This window comes from Rhea pennata, chromosome 4 (genome assembly GCF_028389875.1).
Source record: "Rhea pennata isolate bPtePen1 chromosome 4, bPtePen1.pri, whole genome shotgun sequence".
In the NCBI taxonomy this organism is placed as follows: domain Eukaryota; kingdom Metazoa; phylum Chordata; class Aves; order Rheiformes; family Rheidae; genus Rhea; species Rhea pennata.
Window position 1 is genome coordinate 17,227,608 of NC_084666.1, and position 26,206 is coordinate 17,253,813.

The 26,206-nt window shown below is 40.1% G+C and overlaps 4 protein-coding genes across 4 annotated transcripts in view; 3 read left to right on the forward strand and 1 right to left on the reverse strand.

Annotated features, from left to right (window-relative positions):
- Positions 1 to 365: 365 nt before the first annotated feature.
- On the forward strand, positions 366 to 3,431 carry CLRN2 (clarin 2). The gene is made up of 3 exons (XM_062574737.1): positions 366 to 618; positions 2,420 to 2,599; positions 3,023 to 3,431. Exons 1-3 carry the CDS (start codon positions 366 to 368, stop codon positions 3,286 to 3,288), a joined length of 699 nt encoding a protein of 232 aa, XP_062430721.1. The 3' UTR covers positions 3,289 to 3,431.
- Positions 3,432 to 5,388: 1,957 nt separating this feature from the next.
- LAP3 (leucine aminopeptidase 3) lies at positions 5,389 to 17,863 on the forward strand. Its single transcript, XM_062574505.1, has 13 exons — positions 5,389 to 5,481; positions 5,878 to 5,993; positions 6,327 to 6,381; positions 7,335 to 7,440; positions 8,776 to 8,935; positions 10,487 to 10,651; positions 11,520 to 11,678; positions 12,583 to 12,707; positions 14,064 to 14,152; positions 15,274 to 15,376; positions 16,515 to 16,594; positions 17,136 to 17,248; positions 17,361 to 17,863. The coding sequence occupies exons 1-13, from the start codon at positions 5,389 to 5,391 to the stop codon at positions 17,557 to 17,559; spliced, it is 1,563 nt and encodes a 520-aa protein (XP_062430489.1). The 3' UTR covers positions 17,560 to 17,863.
- A 454-nt stretch (positions 17,864 to 18,317) lies between these two features.
- MED28 (mediator complex subunit 28) lies at positions 18,318 to 20,458 on the forward strand. Its single transcript, XM_062574580.1, has 4 exons — positions 18,318 to 18,482; positions 18,596 to 18,662; positions 19,586 to 19,698; positions 20,113 to 20,458. Exons 1-4 carry the CDS (start codon positions 18,318 to 18,320, stop codon positions 20,308 to 20,310), a joined length of 543 nt encoding a protein of 180 aa, XP_062430564.1. The 3' UTR covers positions 20,311 to 20,458.
- Positions 20,459 to 21,963: 1,505 nt separating this feature from the next.
- The window catches only part of FAM184B (family with sequence similarity 184 member B), a 46,124-nt gene continuing 41,881 nt past the window's right edge, over positions 21,964 to 26,206 (reverse strand). The window contains 4 exon segments of the mRNA XM_062574616.1: positions 21,964 to 22,054; positions 23,133 to 23,332; positions 24,046 to 24,150; positions 24,292 to 24,409. Coding sequence (XP_062430600.1) covers positions 21,964 to 22,054; positions 23,133 to 23,332; positions 24,046 to 24,150; positions 24,292 to 24,409 — 514 coding nt within the window.

A 26,206-nucleotide genomic window follows, 5' to 3' on the forward strand; every position in this document is an offset into this window, starting at 1 on the left:
CTGCGCCTAGTTTTCTTTCCAAGTGGTTATGGTAAAGAAGTTGATGTAATTTGAGCAGGACCATTAAACCTCCGATGAAACGTTAGTCGTGCGTTCGAGATAGGATTACTTCCTTCAGAAACAAGCACCGCCACGCTGCGGCGCAACACAGCTGCTAGTTGCAACCGTTTCAAGATACCACAGCAAAATACATTTTTGGACTTGGTTTTTACCTGTTCAATTTAATTTCTGCAGCTTCAAAATACAATGAGGTGTATTTTGAAACACTTACTATTCATTTGTGGATTTTTGAGCATCAGAACAAATGGGAAACATACCTAATTACTGCGGAGAGGCCTTGGAGGTGATTCCTTGAAACCACTAGGATGCCTGGCTGTTTTAAAAAGACTTTATTTGCCTTGGCTTCTATAATAAGTTTTGCATCTTTTATCTTGATTGTTGTTGCAATGGGGAACCAAAAGTGGATGACTGGAAAGATGCTTTGCAAAACAGGAGTTGATTTAGTCAATGCCACAGATCCAGAGCTGGTGAAGTTCATTGGAGAAATTTACTATGGACTCTTTCAGGGCGGCAAGATCCGCCAGTGTGGGTTGGGTGGGCGTCGCTCCAAATTCACAAGTAAGTACAATTTTGGTTGCATCTTTAGTCTAATGTCTAGTTCAACTTTAAAAGCACCCTATGCTTTGTGTTTACAGAACTTGTAGAATGCAAATCATTATTATTAAATGTGTATTTTTTGCTCACTTGTAGTCTTTATGGTTTAGGATCTGAGTGTGAATGTAAAATCTACATCTTTACAGGCTAGATTTTTTTTCAGTTATATTCTCAGATGCAGTCCTGGAATCAAGATAAAAATAATCCCTATGGCTAAACAGAGGGTTTCCTTTTAGTCTTTTGGAATGAGTGGAGCTCATTATATCTATCCCAGTCAGAGGTATAGGAGGAAGTATGACTTGGAGATGCCCTCATAAGTCATAATTTCTCCTTACCTGAATCCTTCCCATGCCAAGCATTCTGAGCAAGATCTCTGCCCCTCTGTCCTTGATTTTGTTAAGCTCCCCTCTCCTGCCCCCCAAGACCTAGAGGTATATTCAGCTGGTCTCATTTATGCATTTCTCTAGCTGTCCTAACATCTCAAAGGTACTCAGATTTTGATCTGTACTTTGGATGACTTTGAGTTTTCACATATCCTGTGCTGTACTGAAAATAATATTTTGCATTGAAGATCTGTAGTTTGGCGGGGCAATCCACAGAACCTTAAACCACTATAATAAGTTAAGCCTCATCCTCTCCCAGACCCTCAGCTATGCTGTCTTGCCCCATCCTTTGCAGCAGCACTGGCATGTAGCCGTGTGTTGGAGTAGCTCAGGAAGTCAAGCTGGCTGAAAAAAATTACCTACAGAAAATCAGTTAGTTTCCCATAGGTTCATCTCGCTACCCTCGCTCACTATTACCGTAGAGTGAGGTATCATCTTGAATTTTTGCATGAAGTTTGTACAGCATGAAGCTTCCTGAATAATCTGCTAGAACTCAGATCTGTTTTATTTGTTTATAACATGATGTATCTTCTTTTTAGTAATATAATTAGGCCTTCATAGTTAGGCCTTCAAAACATTTATGAGTGTGCGAGGCTTAACTCTCTGATCACTCTTCTTGATCAGCTTGTGTCTTTCCTGTCAGCATGTCAGCTCCGATTCCTGCTCATGTTTCCTCTGGTTTTGTTACTGAGGAGCTGCAGGATAAACGGAATGCTCTGGTGCTCGACAGCTCCCTGCCGCTGGCTGAGTTGGCCCTCCAGCTAAGCAACTCTGGCTACAAAAACAAAACCAGATTAAGAAAGTTGCCTTTCCTAGGGACAGGCAAGCAACAGGCAGCTGAGAAGGAGCTTGTGCATACCAAAATACGTGAACATAACACCTCACAGAACCTAAAGCCAGCCCTGCCTACAGTATTTGGCAAACTTCAGACAAATGTAACTAAAGCACCATCAGGTGCCCAGATGAGCACTGAAGGGGTGCAAACACTGGATGAGAAACCAAGAAGGGAACTTGAAAATGGAAAACTGTGGGATTAGGAAATATGATTATGAATACACACTAGATCTCACTGGAGCCAGAATTAAAGAAAGGAAGAGAGAGAAGGAGGATCACATGAGAAAATAAGAACAGAAGGGAATGAATCTTCATTCCTCACTCACAGATCCTATGCAAAGGATTGTTCCTGCGGTAGAACATCCTTCTTTGATGTAGTGACAAATAAATTAAAGCCCTGTGAACTAAAATGTGTATAACAACCTGAATTGATTGCATCTGTAAAAACTCATTTGTGGATAATCTGAGTTTATAGCATGAGCATAGTGTGATGTTTACTGTTGTCAAGAAAAAATACATGCTGAGTAAATTATTTCTTTTCTTGCCAGTTTTCCCACATATGGTGAAAAAGCTGAATACAGGCCTGCATGTGATGATTATAATGTTCCTTTGTGTGGCCCTTTTCTTTTCTCTGGTCAGTTTTGGATTCTGCATTCTTAATGTAATCAGAGTTCCCTACCGGGCTATTAAAGGTCCAGCAGGAGTATGCCTTTGGAATTTCCTTGCAGGTAAAATCATTTACAAATATTTTTTCCACCAGTCACATTCATATAAAATTTTAAAAGTAAAACTTACTTCTCTTGCCTTATAATGTACCTCCTTGCTTCGAAATAAAATGAAGTCAGCGGTGAATTCTCATTTATCAAAACAGAACTGTTAGATTGTGTTTCAGCCTCTATTGTCAACGTTTTACAGGAGCTGCAATGACAGTCTTTAGCCTCCAAATCACTATAAAAGGACTTTATTATAAGCACTGCTATAATGTTTAGTCACATAGTAAAGACTAAGCATTTTGAAAGTGTGTAAGCCATGCCTTAAGTCTGTCCCTATTCTGTATAATACTTACATATTTAATAAGCTTTTCTGAAGCACAACCAAAATGTCTGGCTTGTTTTGACAACAATGATGAATGCTTTCTCATTTTATTGCAGGTGGATTTATTGTACTTGCAGTCACCAACTTTACGGCTGCTGTAAAACTTCATCACCTCACCGAAAGAATTGCCAATTTTCGGGAAAATGTCTTTCAGTTTGTAATCTTAGAAGAACAGTTTGAAGACTGTTTTTGGCTCTGTGTGGCAAGTGCCACAGCACACGCAGTAAATTTGTTGCTAATAGCCGTAAGTGGGATTAATTTTCCTAAAATTAAGACTAAAACAGAGGAAGCAAACGTTGCACCAGAAGATATCATGTACTAAGAAATCTACATAAAAGTACTTTGATGAAGTGAACTGTCACAACAGAAACAGCTCGTTGGCTCTTCAGCTTTGATTTGGATGGACAATTTTGGTGCCATCATCAGTACAGATGCCACCTGCAAAAATCTTCGGTATTTTTTAAAGTTGTCTACAATACCAGCAATTAATGTTGAGTGTGGGAAAAAGAAATGCTAGAAATATCATTATTTTCAAAACTATACCAATAGTTCTGAAATACCTACAGACCAATATATGCAGTGAATATATGCTATCCACTGTAGTTTTTACAAAATTTGCATCTGAGATATTTTTAAAAACTGTGGTGAAATATCTTTTTTGTTTAGAAAGAGATATATGTATCATAAGTCTTTGACAATATAGATTTATTTCAAAACAGAAAGAATGGACATTTGCCAATTACTTTCTCAAAATTATCTGGAAAAATTGAGAGGACCACATAAGATATGGTTGATAATGTACTACAGTAATGGAAAAGAGAACTTCAATATCCATGAAGCTAAACTTTAGGCGAAACACAGGGCTAAGTATGTGTGAAATGGTGTTAAAACAGAAATTATCAAACCCCAGAAGGTAAAGAAGTGAGAAAAGTGAAGTTTATAGGATGCCAGTAGATGAAAAAAAATGATTACCTGCAAGATGAAGGTTTCACTCCAGCCTCTGAAAGGAAACAATCCAAGCAGTAGTTCTTTCAGATCACCTGAAAAATAATATTATGACAGATTAATAGTCTGCCTCTGCCAAATCTTGCTTCTATCTGAAGTCAAGTAAAAAGAATGTATAATGGAACAGTACTAAAATGAAAACAAAAATTAAAATGGTTAAATGGATGGAAAAGTTACTTTGTTATGAAGTATCAGAATCCTCACAAACATTCAAACAATTTTCAGGTCACAAGTAACGAATATTTTGGTGAAAAGAATATGCATTTAAATATGTCATTTTTAGAATGTAACTACCATAGTGAACACATACCATCATCTAAATTAATGATAAGAAATTATTCTGCAGTCAATTACTCATAGTCAACCGTGAGGTTTTATAACTATTGTTGTGAAACACTCTTTGAAAAGTAATTACATCTTTTAGGAGAGATCTAAAGTGTTAAAGGAACATATCAGGACATATAAAAATTCCTTCATGTTAATCTGAAAATATCTCTTCACAAAAATAATATTATAAAGGCCTTGTATTTTCAGAAGTGCCTATAACCATATTTTTATGTATCCAAATAACTTTTATCACTGAAATGTGCAGAACACCCAGTATTACTAAGTTACTAGAGTAAGCAGATATTCAGCACATTTGCTGACTAGGCCACTTATTTAGACAATAACATAAGGACTTGTACCTCACCTTAAGCCTCTGAGTTTAACAACTTTGGCTCAAATACTTATTTTTTGTGCTCTTTTTCCTTTGTTTTTTATCTAGAGACCAATGACAACTGCTGTTTTGTGTAGTAAATGCCATTTCCATTCAGTAGTCTTATAAAAACAGTTTTACTGTTGTAAAATTCTACTTAAGAAGTGCTTTTAGTTTACGAAGCAGCCCCAAAGCACAGCACTCAGCGCGGCGGCGCCCGTCAGGAGGCCGAGCGGGACCTTACCGAGCTCCGTGAGCGCCGGCAGCGCGCTGCACCCTGGCAGCGCAGGCGGTGCCAGCCACTCCCCACTCCTGCCACACCAGCACGACCGACCTCTGCTCTCCCACCGCTGACCGCGTATGCGGGCGTGGATTTTCCTGAGGAAACCTTACCGCAGTCATTTTCACTGGCTGTTTATTTTATTTTCAGCTACTACATCTTCTCACGCTGAGACTCTCTCAAAGTCTGGCCAGCCCGCCCGGGCAGGCAGGGGACCTGCGCGACCGCACGCCGCCCCGCGCCGGCAGCGGGCAGCGGGCAGCGAGCCGCTCGCCGCGACCTGCCTCTCGGTTCGCGAGCTAGACCGTGCGGGCGCGCTCACCGCGATGCCCTCCGCAATCCCCGATCCACCTCGCCCCGCCGCAGGCCGCGGCCCCCGCCCCGCCCCGCGCGGCGCCGCCTGATGAGGCGGGAGCGCGCCGCGGCCCGCCCCGGCCGCCATGTTGCTGGCGGCGGCGCGGCGCTTGGGCCGCGAGCTGCCGCGGGCCGGCGGCTGCGCGACGCGGGGCTGCAGCCGCCGGGCGGGCGCGCAGGTGAGGGGCCGCGGGGGCGGGCCGGCTGCGGGGGCCGGCTGCGGGGGCCGCGGGCGGGCCCGGCCCGGCGCCCGAGCCCCGCGGGCCCGCCGCGGCGGCGGCAGCTCGTGGCGCCGGGGTGGGGGCCGCGCCGCGCCGCGCCGCGCCGCGGGAGTGTGCGTGTGTCCGTGCCCGTGTGGAGCAAAATGCTGCTGCTGCAGCCGCGCTCCGTCTCGCCTCTCATCCGCGCTTGAAGTGGGAGCGGTTTATGCCGCCTTACGAAAGCGCTCGGTAACCTTGGGAGGAGCGCGTAGAGCGACTCGAGTAGGCGCCGTCTAAACGCTGTGTGCTTGCTGTCTTTCGGGTAGTTCTCTAAGTTTTGTGGAGTTTTCTGCATTAACGTGTATCCCTCTCCAGGGCCTTGTTCTGGGAACCTACTCAAGTGGGAAGGATGAAGGCGCTCCCCAGCTCACGAGCGCGGGAGATGCTTTCGATAGACTCGTATCCGGCAGGCTGCGAGAGCTGCTGTCGCTGTAAGTGCCGCAGGAGCTCCGGACGTGCGCTCGCGTACCCGGAACGGCATTTGGGGCCCTTGCTGTTGGCATTGGTATCTGTACTGCCTTTAGGGCTGGTGTCTGCCTCTGCCAGGCCCAGCAGCTGGGAGGGAGAGTCCTGTGAAAAATCACACGCACGGAGGCAATAGGTGCAAAATGCTTGTGGAGAATGTCATTTTCTGTGAAGCAGGATTGAGCCCAGCGTCCTAGTGCAATGTAGAGGAATGCTGTGTGGTTATGGAATGAATGTCTTACCGTAAAACGTATTCCCATAGCGCTTACATTTGTTGAAAGAAACTTTTTGTGTTCTAGTTGTGGGCCACCTTTGAAGAAAGGCAAAACACGCATATTCCACGGTTTACATCAGGTATGAATATGGCTTTTTATGTTCATATCTAGTAATGTATGAGATCTGCCATTGCATCTTATTTTAAGCTGGGGTTGTGCTAGTATGAATGAGACAGCTCTGCCCTTCTCCCTCTCACCTCCCTCAGCAAAAAGTGTGATTTGTATTGAAACCCTTCCCCTGTTCTGTGCTCCCCATATTTGCATGGTCTTTTGTGCAGTCCTGTGCTCCTTCACTTTGCTGCAAGATGAGAAGTTGTATACAAGTCCTGCTCTGAAGGTAGTGTACTCTTCACCAGGGCTTACTGAACTAGCTAAAGCATGATGGTTTTGGATCAGAGAACTTGCAAACATGGCAGCTTTAACACAAGGTAATGGCCAGTCCCACTATAGACTGATAGACATCAGATGTCTTAAAGTCTTGTAGTTTTAAATATTTTAAAATTCTGAAGATGAAAACAAGAAGTGGGACTGTTATTTAGGCAGAACTCTTGTCTGCACAAACATGGTATATCACAGGGCTATGAAATAGGATTCACCAGCTTAAAGTTAGGCTTTTGCTGCCATTTGAGGAGCCCTAACACGTGAATTTATTAGCTTAAACACAGTACTGTGCTACAATGGTTACACTTTCCCAGTACAGAAAGCCTCTGTTCTGCAGCAAGAGTTGGATCTGCTTTCAGAGAACTCTTAAGCTTCTCCTTGGGAGTGTCAAGTTTGCTGTGTGTTGAGCATAAAAACCTGTCAGCTGCAATGCAAATAATTAACAGGACAACAGAACAGCTGATTGTATTCATGTGGCAAATGACAGAGTACAAGAATGGCACCATCCCATCGCTCTTGTGTAGAAACATGCTTTATGTGGAGAGTACGATATTTAATGTTGGATTTGATTTGAAAAGTTTTCATAACAGCTCTCTGCTGTGGCTGTAACAATGAAGAAAGTGAATCTGTTTGTGCGTTGGCTTTGTGTAGGACTTTCCAAGTGTGGTTGTAGTTGGTTTGGGTAAGAAGAATGCTGGAGTAAATGACCAGGAAAACTGGAATGAAGACAAAGAAAACATTCGGGCAGCTGTTGCAGGTTAATTATTATTTTTTTATTATTGTTGTTATTTTGAAGTATTTTGTCTATGAAACTTGGCAGGATGCAGCATGTTCCATTTTTGATAAGTCCATCTAGATACTCTTTTGTTTTGAAATGCAAGACTTGCTGCATGATCCAGGACAACTATTCTCTTCTCACTGACATTCATCAAGCTTTTCCTTAGTGAGGAAGGAGTTAAGGGTATCCATTTTGCAAGAATGCATCCTTCATTGAAATCTGATCTTTATGAAGATACCAGGCCAAATGTAAATCAATCCATTCAGAGTGTGATACTGAAAAATATACTTGCTTCATTAATTACTACTATTTGAAGCTGATTCAGTTTATGCTTACACTGTACTTAGCTATGCACATGTATTTACTTTTGCCCCTCTAGTTTGTAACTGAGATGTTTGTATTGCATTGTGAAAAAGAGCACAGTCGGTACATAGGGTGATGCCTTATCTGTTACAGGCACAGGAGGCCTTTTCTTTCTCTGTGTTACTGCAGTTGTGATACATGTGCATTAAGATGTGACTGAGGTGCTCCATAATTTGATAAATACTTTCAGGAATTTCAATTTGCAGAGATACAATAAGAACCCATCTTATTCTCCTTATAAGCAAACCAGTTATTTTTAATAATATACTGTCTAGAGGCTCTCTTAGTCAAGGATGAGTGCTGCATCATGTCTAAGTTTGTATAAACAAAGAATAAAAAGAGTCCTTGCCATAGACTTTATAATCTGAGTATGAGAGAGGAGGTCAGTCACACATATTTGAAAGAGGTGTGTTCAAACTGCTAGGCCTTATTGTCTCATTTACCAGCCTACTGTTAAATTATTTGGGTACAAAATAAAATTAATAGAATATATTATTAATATTGCTTAATGTTTATAAAAGCATGTATAATATAACTTGAAAGAAAAGATATCAAAAACTATATTGCAGCGAATTTCTGATACCTGTAAATATTTATAACCCATAATGCTCTAGAATGGTAGTTTTTCTTTGATGTGAGGTGATCTTAGGGAATTGTAACAACTGTGTAACAATTCCTGCTAAATGATTTAATCCTTAAAACCTACCAAGTGATCTTTTTTTGATCAAAATTTGTCAATAGATAGTCATTAACAGCTAGTTTTAGTTATTTTGCTGCATGATCTTTTCAGTTGATTTACTTATAAATAGATACTTTCAGTAAAACTACGTCATTTTTTCCTCTAAATTTTACATTGATCACCTCAGAAACAGATTTTGCTGTTGTTGTTTTGCTGTTATGCAGTACTCATTCTATGCAGTAGTCTTATTAGTGCTTTACTGTATTTTCCAGCTGGATGTAGGCAAATCCAAGATTTGGAGATCCCTCATGTTGAAGTGGACCCTTGTGGAGATGCTCAGGCAGCTGCAGAAGGTGCTGTACTTGGACTGCACGAGTACAATGAGCTGAAGCAAAAGAAGAAACCTGTAGTTACTCCTCAGCTTCATGGAAGGTGATGGCGAAAGGAAAGCTTATCTGTTTTTTGTAAAACTGTGTTTATGAAGAGAAATGGAAATAATAGATGTATCAGCAATCTCTCTCTCAGCTTCTACTGCTTCCTTGAACATCCTGAAATGTTTTCCACTTCATGTTTACAGTGTTTGCTCCGTATACCTTGTTAGCATGCCATCTTCCGAGGATAATGTTAACTAAATGCTGCTTTCTAGAAAAGGCCCAAGATAAAAGTAAGAAATTACTTGAAATGAGTTGTGATGTAAAAGAGATTACTCCATAATCTTTCTGGGGACAGAGTTTAGGATGACTGGCTTGTAGTTCCCCTTAGCTTCCTCCTTGCTGGTCTTGAAGGTGATTATAGCAGTTGCCTTTTCCAGTTGTCAGGGACCTCCTGCAGTTACCATGGCCTTTCAGACAGATAGAGAGCAGCATTGCAATGACAGCAGCCAGCTCCCTCGGCACCACCAGATACGTCCCACCTAAGTCCATGGACTTGTATATATCCGATTTGCTCAAGTAGTCCTGAATGAGTGTCCCTCTGTTTTCTTCCCCAAACTCTGTTACTAAGCACAAGGAACTGGGGGACCTGGAAGCAAACCTTACTAAGGAAGACTGATGCAAAGCAGGCATTGAGAAGCTCAACCTTTTCTGTCCTTTATGGTTAGGTTTCCTATGCCGTTTAGCGAGGGGAAAGTGTTATTCCTGATCTTCCTTTTGCTGCTGCTGTACCTGTGAAAGGCATGAAGAAGCCTTCAACATTCCTTGCCATTTTCAGCATCAGCTGAGATTTGGCTTTTTTCATTCTGTCCCTATATACCTAAGCAATGTTTCTATATTCCTCCTGGCTTTCCTCTTCACTGTGTTGCTCTTTTGCAAAGTGGAATCCAGATTGATTACCCACTGTGTGAAATTTTTTAAGGCAAAGCTTTTTGATTCTATCTAAGTAAAATGAGAAATTTTCTACTGATCATGTTGCAAAGGAGTCAGAGGCATCCCCATTTCCCGTGCAGGCAGCTATATGAATGTTTGCTCTGTCTTTGTTAGTAAAATATCTTGAACGCGTGTGAATTGAGATCCAAATCCACTCTTATCCCATAATCATATTTCAGCAAGGTGAACAGAATTGGAGGCTTTATATGGTAAGTAAGAATTTTCAGGGCAGTTATAACTAATACAATTGCAAATTTTGGAAGGGATATTAAACCTTGTGCCTAATTTAAAAGGATTTAAGCCAATCTCTGACTAGTAAGGATTAGAGCAAGATGTAATGTATTAGACAGATAATTTCACATCTGTCTACTCCAGGATTTTTCTAGCTTCCTCTGAAGCATTTGGCACTACCTGTGATCAGAGATGAGACACTGGACTAGGCAGACATTGGATCTCAACCAACATGTAATTCCTAAATTCCTTGTAGTAGGGGTAAAATTACATTCTTAATTGCCCTAACTTAATGATACTGCATTTTCAAACTGGAGAGAATAGATGAATGCTGACAATATTTTACTTTTGGAAGTGTTTATGGTGATTATTATACGATACTGTTTAGTGGTGAAGATGAAGCCTGGCAAAAAGGCGTTATCTATGCTGAGGGTCAGAACCTCGCTCGGTACCTTATGGAGGCTCCAGCTAATTTTATAACGCCCATCAAATTTGCTGAGTGTATTGAACAGAAGCTAAGACGTTTCAGCAGCAATGTGAAGGTCCACATACGGTAAGCTCTAGTAAAATGATTCCTGTATAGGATAAGATAACATGTGCTGGACATTATTCAAATCTGTAGTGTGTTCTCATTTTCACTCTGCCATTCTAAATGACAAAAACAGAGGGAGTGTTTGGCAAAACAGGTATGAGGGTGTGCCTTAGTTATCCTCTCTTGAAGGGTAAGGGGAGCTTTAAGTTAGCAGAATAAGCAAGATGCTGCGACACAGCAAAATTATTAATCACTTAATTGACACAAATGCTGTGAGAGAGGAGGCGTAATGAGGAATCAGTGAATAGACTGCAAACACTAGATATCTTCTCCCTGGCTATTTATGGCTATTCCTGGGGTTTTTAACTTTCTAAAATGATGAGATGGAGTCATGAAAGCTTTTGCAGCTGATTTTGAGCAGCTAATGCTTCTTGCATCTGAATTTCGAGTTACTGACCTTCAGTGAAAATGGGCTAACTGGCTGTGTAAGTGATTTTAGGCTATTTTGATGAAAAGTAAAAGATGCACAGAAATCAACTTTGCATCTTGTTATCTATTTGACAACAAAAAACTAGACTCTAGCTTACTGCAGCATTATTATTCCATATACCTTCAAAGACGTCACTTGCACATTAGGCCATAGGCTTAAATGTTTTTGGTGCAGAAAGTATAGAATAACAGTTAAGAAATAATTCCCTCAAGCAGCAGCTTTGAGGTAGCGTTTTTCTGTTTTACAAAGAAGTAATAATGGTGGGATTTAAGTGACAAGTTGCAAAATAATAAAGAAAAACAGAATTATTTATAGTATTGTCCACAATCCTTCAAGAACTGTGATCTTTAGGAAAAAAAAACTAATTTGGTTATTTAAAAATAAATGTTTTTATTCCAGACCGGAGTCTTGGATAGCAACACAACAGATGGGAGCATTCCTGAGTGTAGCTAAGGGTTCAGCTGAACCTCCCATCTTCCTGGAGATCCACTATTTAGGTGCTACTAATACAAATGACTCTCCACTGGTGTTTGTAGGAAAAGGAGTTACATTTGACAGGTACGTCTGTTAATGTTTTAATGACTAAAAGGGAAGGGGAAAAAAAGCTATGATCCAGTTGCTAAGGGATGGAGCTTAGATGGGCTAATTTTGGAACTTGGCCAAGAGACAAGCACTTTTAACTGTAATCCCATTAAAAACAGAAATAAAGCCTTGCTCATGCCTTTCTGCTGTTCATGTTCATCAGGGAGATGCTTTTTTCTTTGCTCAGCACATCTTTCAATGTCATTCCAGTGAACTATCTAGTAGATTGTGCTGCCTTCCCTGGGGATAAGACAAGCTTGAAGTGAAGCTTGAATGACTGGACAAAGTAGAATTGGTATGCCCTTGGCTTGTAAGAGGGAAATGGAAATCCATGGAATACAAAGAGCTGTTTTTTTCTTCTTTGGCCAGAGCAAATCTCATGATGAAGAATTTACATGTTCAGAATTGCAGTTTGTCCCTGGACATCAGTTATGCTTAGGCAAAGTGAAAATAGTTCATTCTTTGAAGTAGTTCCTTATACCTCCTTTTCATTCCACATATATAATTACTGAGGAATTTCAGTCTTTTTCCTGTCTATATAGTGATTTAAAATCTACTACTCTGTTCTTTTGTACTCTTCTGATATTATGATGGCCATTGAAAAAACTTGTTTATTTAGTTAGTGTATTGCAGGTTATCTGGATGTCTTAAGGTATCCTAATTATAAGGAAATAACTCAGGGACATGTTTCACCTGAAACGAAAACCTAGATATGTTGCTTTTTGGTATGCTTACTAGGGTGTTGCAAGAGCATGTGAAAACACTGACTCTAGTGTTTGCTGATATTTGGTGCTAAAAACATATGGATGGAAAGAATATTATCAAGGTATGTAATGCCTGACTCCTAGATGTTGGATGATACTTGTTATGCTTATTCCAGTGGTGGCATTTCACTGAAGCCTTCATCAGGTATGGATGCAATGAGAGCAGATATGGGAGGAGCAGCAACTGTGTGTTCAGCCATTGTGGCAGCAGCAGCCTTAAATCTACCTCTTAACATAATTGGTAAGTATGTGTATGTGAGAATTGGGACATTTTAATTTTACAGTGTCTTTTTTAGACAAAGTTATTTCTGAGTCTCAGTAGTGGTAACTATCTTACAGAAACATCATGCACTCTTCCAGACCTGTGTCTCTCACTCCCTTGCTCAACCTCTCTTTCATTTGTACTTGATTGTCAAATTACTAGCTTCTCTTCAGTAAAATATTACAAGACAATTAAAATTTTGAGGGCATGATTCTTAGATTTCAGGAGTCTCTGTTGTCTAGAAACTCTCATTTTCAGTGAGTTTTGCTGGAGTCCTGGTCCTTCATTACAAGGAGGAATGTGGGTGTCTGTAAAAGCAGTTAGAAATGAAAGGGAGTTAGCTGAGCTACTTCCTTTGCACTGCTTGCCCCCGCTGAGCAGGAAGAGAGATCAGCTCATTTCTTTAGGTGAATATCTCGGCAGAAATTAAAGAAAAAATTTTACTGAAATTATTTTTGAATATGAGCAATGTTTTTATAGTCCCGAAAAAATGTTGCACAGCTAGAACTAAATGAGTTTATATAGGAATCACAGCAAAAACAGTTACCATCTATTCTATGGTAAATTTAAAATATTTGAGAAACCTCAACTTTAAGGAAACTATTTTAGTGGGTCTTTTGTGCCTCAGCCGGTAGAGGGCAGTGAAAGATACACATCCTCAAGAGATTCCTTGTTTGAAAGTATGAGATGATTCAAGTACTAAGTAGAAAGCAGCGCAGCAAAAGTCTGTGTATGTAATTTGGCTGAAAACTAGCAGCCCATAATTGTCTAGTTGCTTATGCTCTGGCTGGAACACAGGAGCAGAGCTTTCCTGGGAGTAGTGGGCTCTCACTTTTTGCCGTCCTTTTTTGTTCTTCGTGGTTTTGGAGCTTTATGGCAATTCTTGGCCTTCTCTTGAGATCATGTAATGTTTATTTGCAATGACAAGAACTTGAATGGCTCAGAGAGGTAATTTGAAGTTCTGAATTCAGTAAGAAATAAATACTCTTACATGTGACAAATTATTCACGTATGGAAGATGTATAACAATATTTGTTGGCAGAAGCCTTGGTAAGTTTTAAAGTGCCTCTAATCTCACTTTCAGAGGCATAAATTAAAAGTAAATCCTAGCGTTAAAATGGAGTAGATGAGAGAATACAGTGGTGCAACATGCATTGAAATTTCACTGATTGAGAACTGGACTACGTCTTTTGCTAACCAGGAAAATTTAAGTACTGAGTATAAAATGAAGATGAGAATACTACTACTTTTTAAAGACTTTTCCCTTAAGTATTTTTCTATATCTTTTCTGAGTGATAAACTAGTAACACTTAATATTTTATTTTTCCCTCTGAGGTTTGGCACCCCTCTGTGAAAATATGCCCAGTGGTAAGGCGAACAAGCCTGGGGATGTAGTTAGAGCCAAGAATGGAAAAACAATACAGGTATGCATGTGAAACTTGGATTCTGGGTATTTTTAGTGAATTGGTTTTTGTCAGTCAAGTTACCTGACTGCAGTCTGAGTACCTGTTTGAAAAAAGCATTAAAAAGATACTCAGTGCAAATGTACTGTTCTCATAAATGTAAGAAGCATGTTTTTAATTAGAACTTGTTATCACAGCATTCTTTCAAATATAAATACACTTTTAAGAGATTAGATGTATTAAAAATTACCAGGAAAAGCTGAAAAGTGTAGTCACTTACTGAACACACTAGAAAACCTTGTGTCAGCACAAGAGGTTATAATGCTTATAAATATATGTTCTCAGTCAGAATGAATATAATTACTTCACAGAGACCTTTCAGGACACTTTCCCTGCTCTCTAGAATAAGATATAAGAGTATTAGCTTCCTGCTGACATAATCAAGATCTTTACCTTGCCAGCTGCTCTGCTCAGGCAGAACTCTGAGTCATAGGGTCTGTCTGTTCACAAGTACTTTGCCAAGTGGGTGCCCCAAACGCCTATTTTATTTAATCCAAACCATGCTGTAATAATTCAATAAACTAAATAGTAGCAAAAGCCATCATGCAGAGGACTGCTAATTTTTTGCAGAAGAATATGGCTCAGTCTCTCTGGATTTCTGTGATTCTGCCGTCTTTGACCTGCTGAACCTTTCAGTTCCTTGAAGTTCTTCCCCTTGATGCTGAGTTCAGTAGCACTAGATGTTAAGGGAAATCACCGAGAAGAAATCTGTAAGAAAGTGCTAGTGACTCAGAGAACACTGTAATTCATTATAAATTTTTTCTAAAAGGAGAAAGGTCCAAAAGGCTTTCTTTTCAGTAGATGAACAAGGAAGTGAGCACAGAGGCCCAGCATGTAGAGTAGGTTGCAGTGCTGAAGGGTAACTGCCTTCAGCTACAAGTATGCTTTTAATGTTATGAACATAAGTGTTCATCAGCTACTTTTCTTTTTCAGTTCCTATTCTGGGTAAATTTTAATTATCTTAAGATCCTAGGTGACAGAGCAGTCACAAGCTAACTGGCTATTTGAGAGAATGTGAGACATCAGTTAAAGGGGTGTCCTCAGTAATTGTTTTTTATTCTTTTGTAATGTTGTACCTGAAGGTTGATAACACAGATGCAGAAGGAAGACTGCTATTAGCTGATGCGCTCTGTTATGCCCACAATTTCAATGCAAGGGCTATCGTGAATGCAGCAACATTAACAGGTAACCAATATCTCTTCCTCGCTTCATTTTGCGTACTCTTTGTTAGTCGCATTAACTGTACCATGTATACAAAGCCAGCCTGAGTTCAAAAGCAACTGAGATGCTTTTATGTGGTTTAGGAAAAGAACTAGCAGAAGTTTTGAATTTCAGTAAAAAATAAATACTCTTACATATGACAAATTATCAGTATATGGAAGATGTATGAAAATTTGTATTTTTTCAGTAAGATACTGTTATTGCTGAGTATGTTTGTGTATGTTTATATACAACACACACATATACACACTAAAAATGCTAGGAAACATCGAGGTGAAAAAAAAAAATTATTTTTCTGCTTCCTGTATCTGACACTGTCTCTTGAATTGGCCGGATAATAGTAACAGAGGTCCATTTTGTGCTTAAGGCTTGTGTCAAGAAGAGTGTAAGAAGCAAAAGATCAGAGTATTTGTGATTTGTGTTGAGTTCTCTGATGACACACTTGAATCTCTATAGATACTCATCACAGGCAGACACAGGTGCAGTACGAAGGTATTTGTAAGAGGTGCTAACAGCCAGATAGCCATCTCTGGTGACAAAATACTTGAGGGGAGAGAGAAGGGGGAAGAAGGAAGAGAGAGGGAGGGAGGGAGAGGGAGAGAGAAGCTACTGGGAAAGGAAGGACCGTAAATTTCATTTTCTATTACTTCTGTATTGCTGCCTGTAGATTATGGAATCAGACATAGGAATTATGCAATATAAGTTGTTTCAGAGGATAGCAGGGATATTTAAGCTGTATCTTCAGCTGCTGCTTTGTCCCATCAGACAACTAGTAGTTGTCTAACACATTGTTAGAAGGGAGGAATTCTATCAGTTTGTAAAAGTCTTGGATTTTGTTACTAATGCCCTGCAGACCATGAGGAAAAGGACATGATTTGTGTACCCATACTTGGTACATACTCATTCACATAAAGTATCAGATTGTTAATAAACTTTTTAAAATAAATGCAGGTGTACTAAAACCTTTGATTTTGGAATACTTCAGAAGTTACAGGTAATAAGAATTAAGACATTAAACATACTGTGGGAGGTTAAGATGTGGAGGAATAGCTCAAGTCATCGTTTGCCTTCCTTGTGTAACCTTGAAGGTGTGTTTCTGTAGGTGCCATGGATGTAGCATTAGGGTCTGCTGCGACTGGAGTATTCACAAATTCATCTTGGCTTTGGACTCACCTTTATGAGGTAGGCCTTAGTATTGCATTTAATTGAAAACTACAGAAGTGATGACTGTTAATTGCTAGCCCTTTATTATGGTTTAGTATCATATAGGAGAAAGCATGCATCATTGTCTCAAGGTTATGCATTCTCTGAGAACTTACTGTGTATGCACAGGAACTCTATTTTACTGATCATAATTAGTTTTTGCTAGAAAGACAATTGTCATCCTTAACAATACCAAACGTGAAATTCAAAGAAGCCTTATGAATGGCTGAACTATGACCGCTAAAGGGAAGTCTCTGAAGGGAAGGATCTGTGCAAATTTGCATAAGCAGGAAGAAAATGATACTGCAAAGGCAAAATCTAAAGAGTTTGAAAAGTAAGATTTAGTGTTTTATCTTGCAGCGTAGTTCTAAACACCTAATACTATCTTGGGCTCCAGATTTTTAGACAGGTTGATCAAAGCTAAACAAAAATAAGCACACACTATGATGGTGTTTCTGAGTGCAATTAAAAATGAAAACCAGAGTGAATTTTGCTGAAGCTATTGCTATTTCTTTTTCAGGCCAGCATTTTGACAGGAGACCGAGTTTGGAGAATGCCTCTCTTCGAACATTACACGAAACAAGTAACAGAGTGTCCTCTTGCAGATCTGAGCAACATTGGAAAATACAGCAGGTAATGTACCAAGATCTTTCACGTACCCTTTCCTGTTGGTGCAGTAGCCTAGTGCTTGTGCTGTGGGTATTGCTTTAGAAGCAACACAGTTTTTCTGCTTCCCTCCCCACAGAGCTGGAGGAGCGTGCACAGCTGCCGCGTTCCTGAAAGAATTTGTGACTGCCTCTCACTGGGCTCATCTAGATATAGCTGGTGTGATGTCCAATAAAGACGAGGTGCCCTATCTTCGAAAAGGCATGGCAGGACGGCCCACGAGAACACTAGTAGAGTTTGCAGCTCGATTAAGTCAAGACAATCAAAATGCCAAATAAAATCATAGTTCTAAAATTTTCCACACTGCCTTAAAAAACCAAAAATACTTCCAGTGTATTAACAGGTGAATGCCTGAACATGTCTTCACTATCTCAATGAAGTGAAAATACTTTTAAAACCATTACTGGGAAAGAGCATCTCACACTGAGAGATGTGTCTTCCCATGTTGTTCAGTTTAAAATAATTTAAACAGATTATTTGAGATACTTAATACCAAAACATGATCACTGAAACCATCTGAACTCCGATTTATATGTAAAGTAAGCGTAATTATTGCAGACAATAAACCTCTCTTTGTGTGTGTGCCTGTTCTTGAATTTTATTTGTCTTAAAGAAATAGGAGTAGGTAGAAAGGGTAGCTGTGCTGATGTTTGGGTGACTCACGGGTGGTGGGAAAAGTAACCTTACTTGTATGGGAATCCACCTGGGGTGAGGGCTGGGAACACTGCAAGTGTATCCTGAATGGGGGGGGGGGGGGTCGCGGGCGGTGTCAGAGCATGGGGAAAACGTTTTCCTGTCATCCTACTGCTGCTCTTTCACGAGGGTCAATCTGTTGGGTTCAGAGCAAATGAAATAGTTCGGAAATGTATGAAAGCAGCGGGCAGGCTTCTCTTGGAGAGCTGTGTTGGGAAGCCCCGCCCCGCCCTGGCCGCCGCCCCGCCCCCCCGGCCGGCGCATGCGTGGCCGCCGCCCCGGCCGCCGCCCCGCCCCCCCGGCCGGCGCATGCGTGGCCGCCGCCCGGCCGCAGCGCGGCGCCATGGCGGGCGCGCTGAGCGGCATGTTCGCGAACCAGCCGCCGGGGCCGCCGCCGCCGCCGGGGCCGCCCGGCGGGCCGGGGCCGCCCGGCCTCATCCCGCCGCCGCCGGGGCCGCGCAGCAACCCCAACAACACGCTCGTGGACGAGCTGGAAGCATCCTTCGAGGTGCGGGGGGGCGGGCGCGGCCCTGGGCGGCGCGGGGCCTGGCGGCGGCCCCGGCCCGGCCCGGCCCCGGCCGCGGCCCCGCTGCGCCTCACGGCGCTCGGTCTCTCTCCTAGGCCTGCTTCGCCTCGCTCGTGAGCCAGGACTACGTGAACGGGACGGACCAGGAGGAGATCCGCACCGGTGCGGCTGCGGCGCGCGCGCCCCGGGGGGTTGGGGCGGCGGCGGCGGCCGGAGCCCGGGGGCGGGCGGGGGGCGGCGGCGGCGGCCCGGGCTGTGGTTTGTGCCGTGCGGGAGGTTGTGTCAGCGCTCGGTGCGAGCGCCGGGACGCGACCACGAAGCGGTGCGGGAGGAGCGCTGGTGAGAGGTCGGCGGGGGAAGACCTAGACAGTTCGGCAGCTGTGCTTGAAAACTTGTGGGACACGTACATGTGTGGGAGATGCAACTAACACAGGGTTGATATAATGGAAAGGTGTGGGGGGTTTGGGTTTTTTTTTGTTTTTTGTTTTTTTTTTTTAAAAACTTACTTATGAATACTCTTGGAAGCGTACCTTTTCCTGAAAAATATCTCCGGCCTGACTCTTAGGTTCCCATTCAAAAGCAGCATAAATGCTTGTGAAGGCTACTTTATTCTGTATGCTGGATTATATTCATATGCTGGAGTGGGACTTTTTTTTTTTTTCTTAATCAAAGCCAGAATGCATAATTTAGAAAGGTAGAATAGTTTTCTAAATATGTCCACATTTGAGAACTGTACAGTGAGTTTGTTGTTCAGGCAAGTGGTGAAATGCTTTGTTTAGCCAAGTCCCACAAAATGTTTTATTGGTCTTTATTGTTGTAAAAGCTGTAAGAAAACTTTTATAGGGGAAAAAATGTTTTCTTGCACCTTTAAAAAAGTTCTAAAAGTTTGCAGAGCAACATTTTATACAAACACCTAATATATATTCTGTTTTTAGAAGAACACGTACCATGAAAATTAATTTTAGTAAACCTTATGGTTTTCTTTCTAGAAGAAAAATATTTTTAATAACATGCACAAAACTACTTATAGCAGCCTGATAACTTCTTTTCTGGAATCTCTTTCAATTTTGCTACTGCATGTTTAGGTGTTGATCAGTGTATCCAGAAATTTTTGGATGTTGCAAGACAAACAGAGTGTTTTTTCCTACAAAAAAGACTGCAGCTATCTGTCCAGAAACCAGAGCAAGTAATTAAAGAGGTAAGTTTAAATTAATTTGTCTGTGTTGTACCAGATAAGCTGCTGTACCAGAACAGTTAGATCGCCTCATTCACCTTAATTTTGGGTTTCTATGTTAACATAGCTCTCACCATCAACCTGAAGAAGCTGGATACATGCTCTTCTTGGAACACAAAGATGAATAATGTTTGTTTCTTCAGATCAACTAACTAGTTAGTCTAATTTTGCCAAAAGTTATAATCTCTCTGAAACTTGTGATCTATGGGACCTAGTGCATTCATGATGCTTTATCTCTGTTTAAGTGCTTGCTTTTTCACTGTTAGAATCCCCATGAGATTAGTTTAAGAACTTGGACTAAAAACATGACAGGGTCTTTATATGAGGTGGTTATTATGAATACTGTCTATTTACTAATGCGTATTTTTTCATCCATAGGATGTTTCAGAATTAAGAAATGAATTGCAGAGAAAAGAAGCATTAATTCAGAAGCATTTAGGTAAACTACGACACTGGCAACAGGTCCTGGAAGATATCAGTGTACAACACAAAAAACCTGCAGAAATACCTCAAGGTCCATTAGCTTACCTAGAACAGGCATCTGCTAATATTCCTGCTCCAATGAAGCAAACGTGACCTTTACGTATCTGAAGAATATTTTGAACAGTGCAAAGTGGTGTTGCCATTTCTACTTTTTCTCATTTTTGTATAATGTAATTTGTACTGCAGATATAAATAGTTAAGACAGAGAACTGAACCAAATAAATTATCCTTTTTGCAAAAATATGGATTGATTTTATATTTAAATGGAAAGCATGCAGAGCTTTTATGTTTTCTTGCAGAATGTTTCCCAGAATGCATCCTGTCCTTTCTTGAAAGGGTGACCCCAGCTTTCCTCTAACTGGATTTTGCTAGTATGTTGCAAATACTTGCAAAGATTATCATCATTTTGTGATCCTGGAAAAATACTGTAAAATCATCCTTAAATAACACAGCAAGAGCATCCTTTTATTTGTCTGTTCAGCTCAGCTCAAGAGTGTGCTTTTTTTGAATGAGTCAGTTGTTTCCCATGGGCTCTCACTTATATTGTGAAGGGGTCTTGGGCTATGAAAACTTGATTCTTTTTGGATGAAGTAAAACCGCAAAATGCACCCTGGAGGTTATGTAATGCACTCCCAATGTTAGCGGTGGTCTGTTGATGTCAAGCTAGGGTAGAGTTGGTGCAAAATACAGTTTTCTTTCCCCTCTCGCCACAAAAGATTACTAAGTGTGGATGTTCGGTCATCAGCACTGTTTCAGTCTACAGAATCTTTCTATTATGGAGCACTACTAGTAATACAGATTCTGGAGGTCTTATTGACAACAAATGTTGACAGATTGCCTAAGGTAATTTATTTATGCATATCTTCTTTTAGCACCATTCCTCCCTAGCACTGAGTTGGCAAGCATGATGTAACAAAGCTAGTCCTTCACTCACTTTGAATTTAGGAAAGCATAAGAACAATACTGAGATTAAATGTCCAAATATGCAGCTTCCATGAATTTGGAACTCTAAAAGTATCAGTCTGACTCAGACTTCAGCATTACAGCACTATTTTGCAAACATACAAAGGGGAATTTACAAGCAAGTTTTAATATTCATACTTACATATTATCCTGATTTATCAGGATGATTTTTACATGCATTGAAACACAACAGGAATCTTGCTTTGCAACACTATATAAAACAAGGAAATAGTTTTATTAATCTAACTAGAAAATATTTCTTAAACAGCCTGCTATAAACATGCTATTCTTGGAGGTATACCACATGCTGTACAGCATAAAATCAGTTTAACAACTATTCAAGCAAAAAACTTACATAAGCTGAAATGATTTTAGACAGCTGATGAAACAAATGTGTAAACTTAGAGAAATCACCTACAGACGTAAGGTGTTTCTTCAGCTGGAGCCAGACTGACAGACAGGAAGTATCTGAGAACAAATCACATATTTAATGTAATTGTGAGGGTCATGTTCTGTTGATAATAAAATCTGATAACAATATCTACAATTTTGCACTTCCTGCATTTTTTATACAGGATGTTAAAAAAACTGCCTTTTTTACAACATCCATGCCTGTAATTTCATGGTAATTAGATGTAAGAGAGTACAGTTGTTCCTAATAATATATTTTGAAATTACATATTTTTTTCTTCTAAATCATATATTGGACTATCATTTCCTAAGAGGAAAAGGAAACATCTTTTTTAGTAATTCTGAGTACTATAGGAACATACATTCCTTGTTTTAAAAGGAAAAGTATTTAGTAAACCATTCTTGATGCTGAGGGATTCGCTTTTGGTCATCTTTGGTTTGCAGTGCTTCATTGTTGTGTGTCCTGTGCAGACAAATAAGCATTAGTATCATTTATAATCTTACTAACGTTTAATATATTTCCTGCCCCACCCCACCCCTGGAAAAAAGCCACAAATCCATGGATTTGTGCTTATGTGAGCTGGATGATGCCAAAAGGAGCCCACTGCAGTTCCTACTGGCATCTGAGTTAACCAGGTAACTAGACTAACAGTACTGGTGTAACACAAAGGAAAGTATGAAGTGGGGCTAAGCAGCTATGGAGAAGTATTTGGACATAGTTCTTCATTTGGTTTCTCAAAAAATAAATGGATGCTTCAAGAATGTGAATTAAAAACCCAACTGCCATTCAATCTTAAGTACATAGTACATGAAGTGTGGATTAAAAATCTGGATAAAAAGTTTTATTTGAAACTAAAAGATTTATCTAAATATTAACTGGTTTTATAATTTATCCTATAACCTATTCCCTGATTTTTCAGCACTCTGATCCTCTTTTATATTAATTTTGGTTAGATTATAGGGCTAATTCATAGTTTCACTTATTATTTATTTAAAAGAGTAAGTATCAGCCCAGCTGCTCAATGCCCCTGCACATTTCCCTTTAAGATACAACCCTGACTTGCCTTGGCAGTCATCCGGCGTGCGACAGAATGCTTTTATCTTTAAGATGTAGGAAGTGTCAAACAGGATCAAAGCCAGTGTCCTGGGCACTGTCCCTGCGAGCAGCTGGCACTGCCTGCCTTCATGGAAAGAGCTTAGCAGCATGCAATTTACAGGATAACTTATCTCCACTAGGAGCTACGCGAGAGGACACGCTTTTGTCTTGAAGCAGAGTGGTAATGTTTTCACATTTACCATTATAACTTTGCATAATGTTGTTAATCACGTAAATTTTTAACTGTCTTGAAGAGTCAGTGATTACTGCCTACTTCTGCAGTAAGATCTGGGTCTATCTGCAGAGAACTGAGTATGTGGGATTCATTGCAGGCCAGGAACCTACATCATTTTTTATTTCCAAATATTAAACATACTTGAATACCTAAAAAATTCTAAGTGCTAATTAGTTTATCATCTTCAAGTCACTCAAAATGGACAAGTACCTCGCGGTGGCACTGCTGATAGACTGTGCTGCCAGATAGCCCATTCTGAAGCAGCCAGGACTCTGGTCTAAGCTTGTAGATTTTGGTATTTGAGGAACACTTCTTTTCGATCTCAAGTCACAGTTGAAGAAGCTCTTTGCGTAGGAAGCTAAATTCGGAACACTGACGACACGGCTGGGCACCTCATCCATTTTCTTCTGCTGCATTTTATCATTACAATAAACTGCATTACACATGCATTTTCTCACACTTAACACTATAAAAATTCAACAGTATTTCATTCCTAGACATCCTGTGAGGAACATCCAAAAATGAAGGTTCACATTTTTTCTATAGGCATTTAAAATAAATCCTCTCTCAGGGTATGCTGTGAGCATCAATGAATTAGGTGGGTCCAGTTCAAACAAGTTGTGTTAAGGTTATAAATGCATCAAAGCTGATAGCTTTGCAGTGGTACTGAGAGCTGAATTTCCACCAGCTTGCCCTCACCTTTTTCCTTGACTCCTTATAGACAGTATAATACTATCCAGTGGGACTGGAATGACAAGAAGCAAATCCTGGGCAGCCCAAATTCAATTCATAATTTTGTTTGATGCATGCAATACCCCAAATAGCAACTCCCAATTATCTACAAGCAATAGCTGTGGTTATCCCAGTGAAAGACCAAGCTCTTTTGAGGGGGTCTAGTGTTTTATAACTGCTTACATACTCCTGAGCATCTGCTTATAGATTTCTACTGAATTTATATTACATTCAGCACTTGATTGTGGGTTTGTTTACTGGAAAGAATTCTTCTGAATTCATCATCATATAAAATGAAGAGGACCTTTATTATCATGAAAATGATATCTGTATGATTGAAATAGCAATAAAATATCATGATTTGCAATTATAATTGAATTGTCTGTCTTACCTTCATGGAAGGAGTCAAACATCCCAGATTAGGGTTGAAAGAAAATGATCGATTCCTGTAAGATTCAGTGTTGGCTGAAAGTGAATGCTGAAATTTTCTTCCTTCCTGAGGGGAGATAAAGCTGTATGTGTCTCCTTGCTATAGAAATATACATTTGTCAAAATATTCCAAAGCAGAACGAAATTACCAATCATAAACAGTGAATGGAGCCTGTATATGCATTTATATATAAAAGAAAAATCTCACCACCAGCTGCTTGATAATCTTTTCTCTCTCACTTATTTTATCTTGCAGGCAGCTTATAAGGTGTATATCTTCTTGTCTGGACTCTTGCCTTCTTGGCTTGTCTTTTAATCCTTTAAGTCTGTGCCGAAGAAAGAATGCAAGCCAGGAAAACTTCCTCAGACCAGGTTCAAGAGATACCTGGGCCACACGCTAACATAAATTCAAAAATATTATTATAAATTCAAAAATATAGGGACATAGTCAAGCCTTTTTGATAAAACAATATTTTTTAAAAATGGGCATTATATATGTATATGTATATATAAAAAACACAGAAGTGTAGACTGCTGCAGAATTCCAAAATAAATTGCCTGCCTAGTGAAAAATCTAGCCTCTGGTGTAAAATATTAACAAGCTTGCACATCATATTGCTAGTCTGGTTTCCTAAGGTAAAAAGACATATGTCACACTATCTGTGCATGTCTGTAATCCTGTCTGTTCTCTTCTCTGACTCAGTAAGTTTAGAATCCACAGGCTAATTTAAACTATATTTGATAGAGGCTTCAGAGACACTAAATTACTGTAGCCTTTATGAAAAGAGAGGCTTGAATGGACTGCTTGGAGAGGCTGCTTTAGTGAAGCCTCTGAGGCAAAACCTGCTCTGCAAGTCCGGCTCTTTAAATGCTTTAATCCGGGGAGGCGGGGGGAAGAACTTAGACCTTCTTAGAGATGACAGTGTTGCCACATGAGAAAGCAAGTTGTTATTTCATCAGCTGAGTTTGAGAATTCTGCTGGGTGAGACCCTGAGTGCTATGAAGTTCAGCTGCCATACTCAGAAGTGTATTACAGAATATGAAACACAAGGCTTTTTGGTGAGGGAAACATTTTCAAGAGAAAAAAAATCCTCTCAATCTTGATTTAGTGTATCTATCTCAGAATTCAGATAAAAAGATAAAAGCATTTGAATGGTCTGAGATCTGCCTACATGCAAAGAGGTTTCTTTTCCAGGGATATGCTGCACAGTTGGGGTAAGAGGAAAGGAGAAGACTGAAAACAAGGATTCCTGTACCGTCTGAAGCACCTCAGAATGACTAACCTCCAAAGAATGCTGCAAAGTGCATCTATTTTCCTGAGTTAGTGGTGGTTGTAGTTGGGAATACCCTGGGATATTTGCAAGGGAGTGAGAATAAGCAAGAGCTTAACCTCAAAGGTGCTACTCAGCTGAACAGAATTAGGTCCAACATCATGGATTAAGGACTCTGATATCATCTGTGACAGAGATGATTATATATTTTATAAAACTGAACATAAGTGCAGGGTATAGTTTGGCATTAAATAAACTGTATATTGCTTTACATTAAACAATTTTCACAGTTTATTAACATATATCTGGGCCCTGTTATGTTTGCAAAGGAAATACTTGTGCACTTCTATTTCAGCATTTATGATATCCCACCATGTAATAAAATATATATATATATATCAAATATAGTAAGGACAATAATTACAAACAAAACTCATCATTGCAAATACAAGCCACAGCTTATTTAAATGACTTACTCAGTCTCTAAGGAGAAAATCTTTGCTTGAAGATGTGCCTGAGTGCTGCTGAAATCAGATAACGTATTTTCGATTTCCTTCTGGTGTTCTTGTTTCAGTATGTCAAGTTCTTTTTTATGCTTGACTTTGAGGTCTTCTATCAGTAGCCTTTCAGATTGGTATTAAAATAGGTCTGAATTCTCAAATGCTTTAGTATTAGTTTATTATCATTGATCAAAGCATGCAGTTTTGAAGTCTTTTATTCACAACAAAGGCAGTTAACTGGGCTAAGCTTCAGGCATCTGCTTGCTGGTTTAACTTTGACACTTGAGTTGCAGTCTGAAGCAGAATCACACTAACAGAAAGGAAGGGGAAGTTACTTGGACAAGAAATGCTT